The sequence below is a fragment of the Erithacus rubecula genome (genome assembly GCF_903797595.1).
Source record: "Erithacus rubecula genome assembly, chromosome: 9".
Taxonomy (NCBI): Eukaryota; Metazoa; Chordata; class Aves; order Passeriformes; family Muscicapidae; genus Erithacus; species Erithacus rubecula.
Window position 1 is genome coordinate 3,080,174 of NC_136660.1, and position 12,027 is coordinate 3,092,200.

General features: G+C 48.7%; 1 protein-coding gene across 2 annotated transcripts; it reads right to left on the reverse strand.

Moving 5' to 3' along the window:
- Positions 1-1,152: 1,152 nt before the first annotated feature.
- On the reverse strand, positions 1,153-11,170 carry PLA2G12B (phospholipase A2 group XIIB; the record flags this gene model as incomplete). 2 transcript variants are annotated; one of them, XM_079312172.1, is made up of 4 exons in its annotated part: positions 1,153-3,838; positions 5,750-5,915; positions 7,067-7,143; positions 10,936-11,170. In XM_079312172.1, the coding sequence occupies 4 exons, from the start codon at positions 11,168-11,170 to the stop codon at positions 3,720-3,722; spliced, it is 597 nt and encodes a 198-aa protein (XP_079168298.1). In that variant the 3' UTR covers positions 1,153-3,719. The 2 variants fall into 2 exon arrangements, with proteins under 2 accessions (XP_079168298.1, XP_079168297.1); XM_079312171.1 differs by having other exon boundaries at positions 5,750-5,911; positions 7,051-7,143.
- Positions 11,171-12,027: the final 857 nt, after the last annotated feature.

A 12,027-nucleotide genomic window follows, 5' to 3' on the forward strand; every position in this document is an offset into this window, starting at 1 on the left:
CTCATCATGTGTAAGTTCCTTGGAGCAATGCAATTGTCATTACAGGCAGCTAAAGCTCAGATCTATCACAGGCACATTTAAATGTGATTTTAAAAAGCAAAAGGTATTTAATGACATTTGATTTTTTTTTGTGGCTCTTGATAATTGCATGAAGTTTAATAGTGTTTCCTCCTGTATTTAGCGTATCATTATTCATCTCCCTCTTCTCCCACCACCAAAAATGCCTTTCCTAAGTGCTATAACACCCTGATTGTAAGAGAAACACCATTAAACATCTATACACACTCCCTTCCCACGTGTGCTGCTGCCAAGTGTTTGTTTGGAAGTTGTGATGCATTGCCCTGGTTAGGGAGGCCATGGTTCCAACAAAGGATTAGAGGAATGCACGTTAATTATTTATAGCAATCACTGATAAGGTGGGCAGTTCTCAGGACAGGGCTGTCCCCAGTGAGCCTGGTGACAGGAGACACTGCAGTGTTGTCTGAGTGGCTGTGGCAGGGGACACAATTACTGGAGATGGTGGTGGCACCGTGGTTGTCAGGAATATTTTTGGGCTGTCAAGCTCCTTCCAAAGAAAATGTAATGGATGTGATCAGCTCAGGTTCCTCTGGGCTTCACTGAGCTGTGTGGTAAAGGGTTAGGGATGTGGGGTGGAAGGGAGGAAGCACAGCCAGCAGTGAAGGACAGTGTAGAACAGGCAGGGCTGGAGGATGAGGGGAAGGATTTGTCCCCACCCGTGGCAGTGGCACTGCAGTGCATTCCCAAGGTTTTCTGTGCAGCTCAGTTCTGTGTGCTGGAGGTCTGCTGGAAGCCCCCCAAACTTCATCACCTGTGTTCTGCTTTGCTTGGAGCAGCCAAATTGCTGCAAAAGCCAAAATTTGCTGCTTTCAAATGGAAAGGGAATCCATTTGAAGGGACCGTTTGAAGGGAGTCACAAATCACCTCAAACATTTCAACCTATTTTACAGATTTATTTGTTCTGGCAAGTGAGATTCCAGTGAGGAATGAACATTTAATGGCTGAGAGTTTAATAATTTTTCTAAATAGCTTCATGGCTGCTTTTCCAACCTTAGAAATATGTGTGTGTGTGTTAGAGTAAACAAAAATATTTCTATGACGATAAGTAGGTATAAATGGAAAGACACTTTTCACGTGTTATCTAACCATATGTGAAAGAACAGGGAAGGAAAAAGGCTTCTCCTAGGATTGCTGTTCTGCTGATTCACATCTGCATTAGGACCACAGGGGCAGTTTCCCACTGTCACTTCTTTGTTCAGGCAGCCTCTGCTAAATATATTTGTTTTGATAAAACAAGAGCTGGAAATGAAATTAATTATCCAGCGCCTTCTGGAGAATCTGGTCTTGTTTGTTCATATGGAAGGGATGTGGGGGGAGTGATGGAGGGAGAAGTTCTCTTCCTGGCTTATTTCAGTTATTGTGCACATAATTCAGTTCTTCCTGACAAATTCCTGTGAAGCAGCTTTTCCACTCTGCAGCTGAAAACAATCCTGCCAATGCACAAAGTCAAGAGAAGCCACAGGATGAGCAAAGAGGTGTCTTTATGTCCAGAGCAGGGTGGAATTGATGACCCAAGGTTTGTGCAGCAACCTGGAGAATCCTGTGCTTCCATCACTGTATATCACTGGATAGCAGGAGTGGCACAGAGGGGAAGCAGTTTTTAGTTAGGATGCAGTTTTACTGGAGTTCATGCACTGGTTTGCTCCTGCACAGGATTATCTGGTGCTTTGCTGGAGTCACTGCCACCACTTGGAGGTTCAAATATTTCCTTGTAGAGCTGCTGGTGGGGTTTTTCAGATTACCCCAGTGAAAATTGAATTTATTCAGTAGCCGGCCAGCTTGCAGCAGTCTCTAGGGTTTGGGGATGAATGGTGGTCTGAAAGCAGGGAGAAATTATGATTTATGTTAACGCCATCTCCAGTGCATCAGTGTCTGGGTACAGAGATTTTGTTCAGAACCCTTTGATCTCTCCAGTGTATGTCATCACCTGCCAGCTTGGCTTTAATCTGATATCACTTGAACTATAAAATACTTTAAAACATTTGCCATCCAGTCAGCTTTTGAACATAGACAATACAGCTATTTTAATTTATTTTTTGTCATTTAGTCATAAGAGTATGTTCACATTTAAACTGGCCACAGGCACCATTTCACCAACAAAATACAAAGTTTGGGGAAGTGTCTGGAATGAAGAATGTTTTCTTCCCATCCCTAGCCAAAAGGAGGATTGTGTTTCTTAGCTGGATAATCAAGGTTGTCTGTCCAGCCTCATGCTCTGACAGAGTGGTGAACCTCAGCAATGCAGAATTATCTCTCCAGAGGCTTTAGCCCAGCTAGGAAAGGCTGTCATTACATCTGATCAGTGTTGAAGTCCTCTGTGGTGGAAAACATCCCAGTACACCCCACACAGTCACTTCCATTTTCCTGGTCTGGATACCAGCAGGCTCTTGTTGTTCCAGCCCACTTGGGGCTGGCTGAATGTCTCATTGCTGTTCACTGTAAGGCAAGGATGACTGGCAGGAGCAGGAATACAGGGCTTACATAATTTATAACTCCATGCATACATTTTAAACCCATTTAAACTGGAAGAAAAGCAACCAAGACAGACTCTTTCCACTCTTGTTAAATCAACCCTTTTGCAGCCTTAACTTCTCTGTGGCAGATGGAAGAACATAACCATAAATATGTTTGCAGGAGCCACTGAAATATTTACGTGGCACGGCACGAGCACACCCAGAATCAACTTCCTTCCAACAAGAAACCCAGCTGAAAGCTGTCTGCCAATGTTCTGTGAAGGCAAAATGCCATGCACCACTTTAAATTCTGTTTTGCATGCAACAAAAGCTCCCCATAACAGATGGAAGTATTAACCACATTTTAGAAGGGATGGTGTCTGAGGCTGCTGATAGCAGCCCCACAGAGGTAGCATTTGAGTCCTGTCACCTGACAGATAAGCCTCCAGAATTTGCAATATCTCATCCAATGCCACTGAGAGCCTCCTGTTTCCCTCGTGTAAGAGATGGAGGTGGATACCCAACCATTTTGTCTGAAAAGAGATCCTAAGGGCAAAGCTTTGTTCAATGCTATAGGAGAAAAGTAATTAAATAGATGTGGATGACACTGGCAGAGAAAAGTGGCTTCCTCTCCTGAGGCTGGGGGAGAGGGCTGTGGTTTCACATCTGATTAATGGTAGGCTTTGGTCTTGAATATCAATTGTGTACCACAAACACCTCCAGCCCTTCTTCTTAACTCATACTTAAGAAATGCCTTAAATCAGTTTAGGATCCACCAACTATTTAAATATGGGTGTGTAATGACAGGATGGCAAGTGTCAGGCATGGATGTGAGCAAATTACCCCTCTTCAGTGCAAAAATGTAAATAGCACATCCACAGGGCTTGTAGAAACCTAATGCCTTGCACTGCAAATGAGAGAGCTAGAGGGTAGGGGGAGGTAAGAGTGTGTATTTAAGGTAAGTCCTGTTTATAGCCAGCACTGCATCCTGCTTGCCTCTGCTCGGTCCGTGGAGAGAGCTGGCACGGGATCCTGCCGTGGGAAGGGGCAGTGGGGCTGTGGAGCTGCAGCTGCCCTCTGTCCATGGGCTGGCTCTGCCCTGCCCTGCCCTGCCCAGGGGCTGTCCTGGGTGCTGTCCCTCATCCCGAGGGCTGACAGGAGTCGCTGTGCTGCAGAGGGGGCTGTTCCTCACAGCTCATCCCGCTCTTCCTCGCTGCAAATGCAGGCGCTCCTCTGGCTGTTCATGAAGGGCCGGCAGCCCAGGGTCCAGACAGCGTTGAACACGGTGTCTGCCATGGATTCACAGGCTGTTGAGAGGGATGGCATGGGCAGGTAAGGACAGGCAACCCAGAGCACCCCTCACTGAGCTCCTGGGGCTGGGCTGTTGGCATCTTTTCTCTCTGAGAACTGCATTTTTGTAAATCCTGAGGTTCCCTCCTCTTTGCTCCCCATGGTGGCACTAATTTCTCTCCCCCCCACAAAACCCTTCCTTTGTTGCCTCTTTCAGGCCTTCCTGGTTGATGGATCATCCAGGGCTCTGCAAACAGCACTGTTTACCAAACAGATTTCCCAAGAGGCCTCCACATTACTCTTTCTCCTCTCAGTTTGCCTATAGCCACTATTAACCAGCCTTTCTGGGCTTTTTTGGGAGTTATGATGCCAGCTGCCAGCCAGCATGAAAAATCCTACAGCAGCTGGAGCAACTGACTGCCTACTAGCTCCTCCTCATCCCAAAGAACAGCCCTGAAAGTGCTCATCAGTAAATAAGCAGGTGAATATTAGGTCTTCAGGGTTTATTTACTGGCACTAACACTGATTGCTGTATGCATAATGAAGTTGGGAAAGCCTTGCCTTTGGGACTGTTTTCTCCTATCTCAGCCTCTCTAAACACCTCAGTGCTCCTGTTTCCTTAGGAGGCTGCTCAGTTGGCAGGCACTGGAGAGGCTGTGGTGAGTCAGTGGGAAAACCAAGGCTTTGGATGCCAGATAAGAGCTGGGGTGGCTGTGGGGAAGGGCTGTGACAGGAGCTACTCAGAGCAGCCCTGGGGACAGGGTCTGTAGAGCCCAAGGCATGGGGAGGATGGCTCAGAAGTTCTTTGGTGTGCCTCCTACAGCAGCCAGGATGGAGATGCTGGAGGGAGGAATCCACTCCTGCCTGGCAGAAATTCCTTGGTTCAACCCAGGAGTGTGGGCTCTGCTCTACCTTACCTCCCTAGGATCTAGATTTGCTTTGCTGCTGCAAGCAGAGAGCAAGAAGGAACCACATGAAAGAGTGGCAGGGGAAAATCTGAGGAGACAGGAGGAAGTTAGCTGTGTGAGGACCTGTTGATAAGGGTGACCACAACAGATTGGCTGTGCTCAGCCTGTAGCACTTGTATCTCAGTCCACATCTTTGATTTCTCTTGCTGGCACCATCATCACCTCTTATCTGTGACCAGATCCCTGAGAGCCCTGTCCTTGGCTCTCTCAGCTTTGCTGGCCCCTGGCCACATGCAGGTTTCAATGTGTGCCCCACTGGCCCTGGAAGGCTTTTTGGTATCCCATTAGGGTGTTTGAACTGCCTGGGAGTGCATCCAACTTTTGAAGGAATTGCTTCCAGCGTTGTTTGTGGGGTTTTTTTCACACATTGTAATGTTTTCTAAATGCAAATAGGTCTCCAGCCTTGGGGCAGAAGTGTGTAGCAGAGGAGGCAGATCTCTGTATTCTCAGCTATCTGTGACAAGTACAGCAGAGACAGAAGAGTTTTTCTGTGACAAGTGCAGCAGAGACAGCAGAGTTTTGCTTCTTTTTGGCAAGGAAGGTTTTAGCTTTTATATTTTCAGAATCTCTGCTGCTCAGTGTGTAACTCTGAAACTTCATATTAGGTGTTAGTAATGTCTCTTCACAGGGTGGTTAGACGAAACAATTCCTTTCTAGCTAGAGAATCAAAGACAACTGGTACCCAAAAACTAAACAATGGTGACGGAAAGGGGGCTGAGACTCCATAGCCTGGGGATAATTGATATGTGGATGAACCAAAAGTTATGAAAGTGTAAAGATTTGTGAGCAGGATCCATCTCAGATTTGATTTGGGTGTAACCCCAGCCAGGCTCTTTCACTGCCCAAACTGTATCCTTGCAATAAACACATATTTCATCCCTTTTGCTCTGCTAATCTCTATTCCAGCTCAGCCTTTCCAAGGGGCTCCCTGGCCATGCCCTCCCTGCCTTCCATGGCTACCTTGCACCTTGGAGACGAAGCCCAGGCTGCGCTTGAGGTCGGAGCAGATGGAGTGCAGGCACCAGCGGAACTTGGCGTCGCAGCGGTACTTGTTGGCCCCACAGGTGTCATAGCAAATGTCCAGCTGGTTACAGCACTTGGTCATGGCAGGGATGCCCAAGTCTAGCTGGGGAAAGAGAAAAGAGGTGTCCCTTGGCTGTGTCCTGGCCTCAGGCTCACTCAGCTCTGAGGTGCTGCAGAGCCCAGCTGGCTCTTTTTCCAGCAGCTGTTCCTGATAGCCGGGGCAGCAGGAGGGAATTGTGCTGCCCCTGACCATCTAAAGAAGGGTGAGGGAGCAGCTCAGTGATGCAGGTTCAGTGCAGGCTGCACCACATTCTCTTCTCATCTCTGTCCCAGGGAATTAACTGTGAGAAACAGCCCCTCCATCACAAATTTCTACTTTTCATTTGTCAGATCTCCTCAGAGAGCTCCATATCATTGCCAAGAGTGGTAAAGGTCCCTTTTCTCTTTTCCTCTTTTTCCCACAACCTGGCAAGGTCCTGCTTTTTTTAAATTTTTTTTTTTTTTTTTTTTTTTTTTTTTTTTTTTTTTTTTGTGCCATAAGTATATTTCTCAGAGATGCACTTGAGGCCAAGGACAAACACAGGGTGGTTGGGGGAGTTCTGCTCCCTGTAAGCTTAGCTAATAACCCTGGGGGTGATGGGGCAGAAGGCCTCTCTCCTGAAGAGACTGGACTTGTTAGCTTGTTATAAATGGTTCCTCTTTTTGCCCTTCCTCATGTAAAATGTAGGAGATTAATTGTTCCTTCGTTGCACTCGTGATTGCCTGGGTACAGAGGAGGCACCACAGAAATGCCCACAAGGTTTGCAGTGAAATAGAGTTTCAGGAATTAAACCTAACATGAAGAATGGTCTGCAGAAAAAGGGGTTGTCAGAGCAGGAATCTGCCTAATTGCTGCAAACTCCAGGGGCAGCAAAAATACATGAGCTAAATAGGAGCCCCTGCTCCGAGAGCCTCCTGGGAAAGCTTTTCCTGGTGATTCCAATACGATTTCATTAATTGCCTTTAAGATAATGAGCAGGTGCAATATTGAAGCCTGTGGGTTTAATTCAGTGCTTGGCAGAGGCAGAGAGTGTGGGAGGAGGTGAAGGGCCAGGTGTGGAGGATGCACTCAGGTTATTTGTCACCAAGCTGCACTTGTCACCAGTACAGCCCAGCCCAGCCTTTTCCTTGGCCAGAATTATGAGCTGGTGATGGGATGAGAGAGCTGCATCCTTTGGGAATGGTGGGGAGGACAGTACATATACTTTCAGGTACCTTGAGCCCCAGAAAATGGGAGCTACAGCCATTGGGTTCTTGGGGTTTGTAGTGAGGCCGTGGCATGGGAGCCTTCCCTGAGAAAGAAAAGACAGGACAAATGTTAGGAAAGCTGATCTTCCCAAGACTAGGTCCAAAAAGCAAGGGGTGACAGGCAGCTCTCCTTTGGTCTGCATTCCCAAACTCTGCTGCTTACACCACTGGTTTAGCAAGGGGGTTTCTTTCTATTCTCATTCTTGGACTGTTGTTGTGCTGTGGGTCTCCCCCAAACTGTGCCAGACTTGTCTGATCTTGCTCTGTGCAGGTCCTCTTGGTCCATTTTCTGCCCATGCTCATACACTGCCATGTTTTGCAAATCATTTCTGTTCCTTTAATCTCTGCACCTTGCTCAGTCTGCTTCTTAATATGCATAAAGGAGCAAGAACTCCCTCTGTGAGTAATTATTTACCCAATGTAGGAAAAGTCCAGCTATCAGCCAGCTCTAACAGTACCTTCAGCAGCATTTTAATTGATTTTTGTAGGGGAGCCTGTTCAGTGCCTGACCATCCTCTGGGGGAGGAACCTTTTCCTGATATCCACTCCCTGGGTCCTGTCCCTGCTCTGGGAAAACATAAACTGTGTAAATGTTCCAATAAAAACAGGTGTGAGCTGAGCCTTCTGAAGCCCATCACATCAAGGGTTAAGTTTCTGCTTCCCTGAGCACAGCTAGAGAATTTATATAGACATAAAATGGATCTGATTCAGCCCTTCAAGGCAGGGTTGGGTTCTTTTAAACTCCATTTCCACTTCTTGCTTTTTGTCAGCACCAGGAATTATTTGAGACCCTTTCCCCATTTTTCTGTCCAGGTACCTGAAATGCCAGTGGTTAATTCAACCATAAATCTGCTGTGCCCTTGGGAAGGCCTTACAGCCAAAAGCCTCAGAAGGACTTATGTAGGAGTGTTCCCAGCACCCTTCAATTAAACTTTGCCAGGGCTCTTTTGCTTAAATAATAGATTTACTACAAATAAATAACAAACTGAAATCCTGTCCAGCTGTGAGATGCCAAAAGGCAAATTTCCCCTTCCAAAGAGCCTTGTTGATTTTTTGGAAGGGAGTAGGACTCAGAATTCAAATGTTCCTGAATTGATGCAGGAGGCAGAGGAAAGTTCAAAATCTGCTGTGGGTTTTGCAGGATGGAGTCAAATTTGAGTTTGTAATATTGATTGTGAATTTTGTTCCTGCACCACACTGACAGTTAATGGGATAAGATGGTGAGTCTGAGGAGGGATGTGGAGATCACAGAATTGTAGAATGGCTTGGGTTGGGCTGGGCCTTTAAGCTCATCCAGTTACCCAGTTGTACCTCCATTATGCAGTTCCCAGCCAAAGACAGCTTCTTTCCAGATCCTCACTTAAGTCAAAGTCACAGCTATTGAAATGTTTTAGAAAGCTGTCCTGAGGAAAAAAACCCTCACATAAGGGTTGTGCTGATCCACAAAACATCAAACTGCCCTCAGGCCAAGCCCTTGTGGAAAACCTGTCCCCTTCTCTCTGCAAAACATAGCTTTAAAACTTGTAAAGTGCCCCTTTGTACTCTTTCTCATCTAGGTCAAGTCCAAGACACCACAATTAACCTCTCTCTCCATCTTGTTTTCTGGTTAACAGGTAAACAAAACCAAAACAGGAATCTCAGGTGTTCCTGCCTCTCTATGAGCATTGACTCAGTGCTCCTGTTATCATTTATTGCTTGCCCATCCTTACAGGCAGGAAGATTGATTTCAGGCCACTGCCTTGCTGGCACAGCCCTAGAGCTGAAGTGGAGTTTCCCTGGTGCATTTCAATCCCCCAGGCTGCTGTAGCTGTTCCAAGGGGCTGGAAAGCAGCCAGCTGGCTGGAGCAGCTGCGGCCAATGCAGGAGGTCTCAGGCACTGCAGGGCTGGGACACTGGCAGGGGCAGCTGAGGGTATTTTTTGGTGAATGGATGGTCTCCTTGCACTTTTGGGTGGTCCATTGTTGTCTGTGTGCCCCAGGCAGGCTTTGAGCAGAGGTTCCTGCACATACCCACCCTCCCTGTTGGAGAGCTTGGCTTTGAAGGCTCTTTTCCCACAGCCTGGAGGTGCCCCCTCATCTTAAGCCCTTCAGGACCAAATGCTGAGAAAGCAGTGAAGTTTTTTCCCTGGTCCTATAGCCAGGAGGAAGCTACAAGGGCTTCACTCCCAGCTCAGGCTCTTTGTTTCCCCTGAGATGCCCAGAGAGACTTTGTAAGCAGGAGGATATTTGCCAGTAAATGCTAGTGTAACCCTGATGTCCTGATTTAAGGGAGTAATCCATCAAGCTGGTTGTTTTCAGACCTCAGTAGCTGCTGAAAAATCAGGAGAGTCTTAGAGCTGGAACAGCCAAATGCCATGTGCCCAGCTGAAGATGGATGTGGCAATCACAGGTGAGTCCTGACCTTTACTGTGGCAAAATAAGCTATTATTGATATCTCTTGGCTAAAATGTAAAAGTATGTAAAAGGAATAATTTTTGCTTTATGCCTGGAAAAAAAACCAATCAGGCCCTGATTCAGCACAAAGGTGGTTTGTGTTCATCCTTCTGAGCAAGGGCTGGATCTCACTGATTTGGGATCATCCCAGCAGCATCTCCACTTGCAGTTTGCAATGTCTGTGCCAGAGATCAGCAAGGACAAATGGTCCTGGGAGGGTCCAGCAAGACCCTTGGAGCCACATGGGCAGCATTTCAGTAGTTTCCTCCTTCAGGCAGTGATTAATGAGCTGCTCAGCAGAGGATGAGAACTGGGCTAATGGTGTACTTGTTTTCCTTCCTAGGTAAAACACTGCTCCAATAAGATGCAGGGTGCTCCTAGGTGGGAGCAGGGATTTGTGCTGCTCTCTGGAGATGCTTTTCACAAGGACAGACAGAGAGAGCCCTCTGGATGTGTCCAAAAGCAGGAACTTCTGCACAGTTTGGTGAGTCCTGAGGTTCTCTGAAACCAGCTCTGAATATCAGCATTACCTCAGGCACACTGCAGTCCCAGCCACATTCTTCCCACTGCCAGGGGTTTCAGTCTCTACATTAAGGAGGGCAAATCCCTTTCTGCTCTGAATTTGGAGCATGGTGTGGACCTTTAGGAGGTTGTCACACACATGGCCTGGGCCTGCCACACCATGAGCTGCCTGATGGGCTCATCCTGTGTACTGGGGTGGTGCTGTGGGGCCTGGAGCAGAGCTGGCAGGAGAGCAAGGACACATATATACACATTGGATGGATGTCAGGAAAGGATTTTTCACCCAGAGGGTGATTGAGCACTGGAAGCACTTCCAGGCTCATCAGAGAAGTCCCATGGCTACCAGAGCTCCAGGAGTGTTTGGACACCATTTTCAGGCACAGGGTGTGACTCTTGGGGTGTTCTGCACAGGGCCAGGAGTTGGAATCAAAGCAAGCAGGAGCTGCCTCGTTGTGCCTCGAGTACTAAAGGTTCCTCCCGGTGACGTGTGGTTTGTCCCCGTTATCTCTCCTCCTCCAGCCCGCGGCACCGGCCAGCTCACAACTGCTGAATAAGGGCACTCCCAAGGTTGCTGAGATTAGGGCTGCTGGCTCAGCCTCCCCTCCCTGTCCTGTCCCAGGCCCCGGGGCAGCTGGACAGCGCGGGTGCCTTCCAGGAAAACCCGCCTCCATCCTCTCCTGCCGTCCCTGTGCGGTACCTGCGGGGCTGGGCTGTTCTTGGGGAGGGGAAGGTGGGGGCTCCGTGCTCGGTGTCCCTGTGCTGGCAGAGAAGCTGTGACTGTGCCAGGGGCAGCGCCTGGGTAGGAGGAGCTGTTGGTGGCCGCAGGGAAGGAGCGGGGAAAGGGCGAGCCGAGAGGGGCCGGCAGCAGTGAGCTACACTTACCATATCGACATCGGTACTGACACACTCCGTTCTTTCCCCCAAGCAGTTCCAAGAAGGAATCGAAGTAGCTGTTGACCGTCTCGAAGCCATCGCGGATGGTCTCGATGCCCCAGTCGGAATAGGATGCCTGTGCCTGGGGATGCTGCTGGCCGGCGCTGTCGGGTGCTGCCTCCTCGGAGCAGTGCCCCAGGCGCAGGGTCAGGCACAGGAGCGCTGCCGGCAGCAGCAGCCGCATGCTGCAGAGGGGCAGCGGCGCTGGGGATGAGCTGCTGCCTGCAGGAGCAGTGGCTCCGCTCTGCCTGGACTTTAAACGCAGCCCTGCCGTGAGGTCACCGCAGCCGGGGTGCAAAGTGCAGCGCCCAGATACGGCCCGAGTTCAGCTCGCACAGCGGGGAGTTTGCACAATCCCGCTGGGACAGGCTCGGTCCCTGTTATAAATTTATATCTGTAATAAATTGATCAACTCCAAGAGGCGGAATAAATAAAAAAACTTACTGAGCAAGCGGTAGCGAGCAAATCAGCGCTGGGCGTGCGGGGAGCCTCGGCTCCACCAACTCCGTGTCAGTCCCTCTTTCATTTTCATTTTCTTCCGTGTATGTGCCTTTCAGCATCTTCTCACCTTCTTTGTGCAGCCAGTTGCTAGGGGGTCTTCTCCTGGTGGTCGTGGGGAGGAAGGCTGTGGTCTTCCTCTCTTAGGCATTGTTGTTTTTTCCTGTCTTTTGCAAGCATCCACAAACTGGGCACATACAGGATGTTTGTGGTTCTTTAAGACATTTGCAAGCATCCACAAACTGGGCACGTGCAGGATGTTTGTGGTTATTTAAGACATAATCTAGTTTAAGCAAGTTTCAGTGGTCTTTTGGTCGTGTTCCCTAACTTAGCATTGTTTGATAAGCAAAGCTTTCTGCATACTCTGTTACAGTCCCCATGGCCCCAGGGTGCAGCTCCCCAGGAGGGACCTTTCCCTGGGGCACCACATGGGCCACCTCACTCTCTCCCCAGCCTGCTGGGAGATGAAGAGTATCTCTCTCTGCAAAATTTCTGCTGCTCTGGAGGCTGAGGAGCACCCCTTGCCTTCTCCCTGGGCCTCCT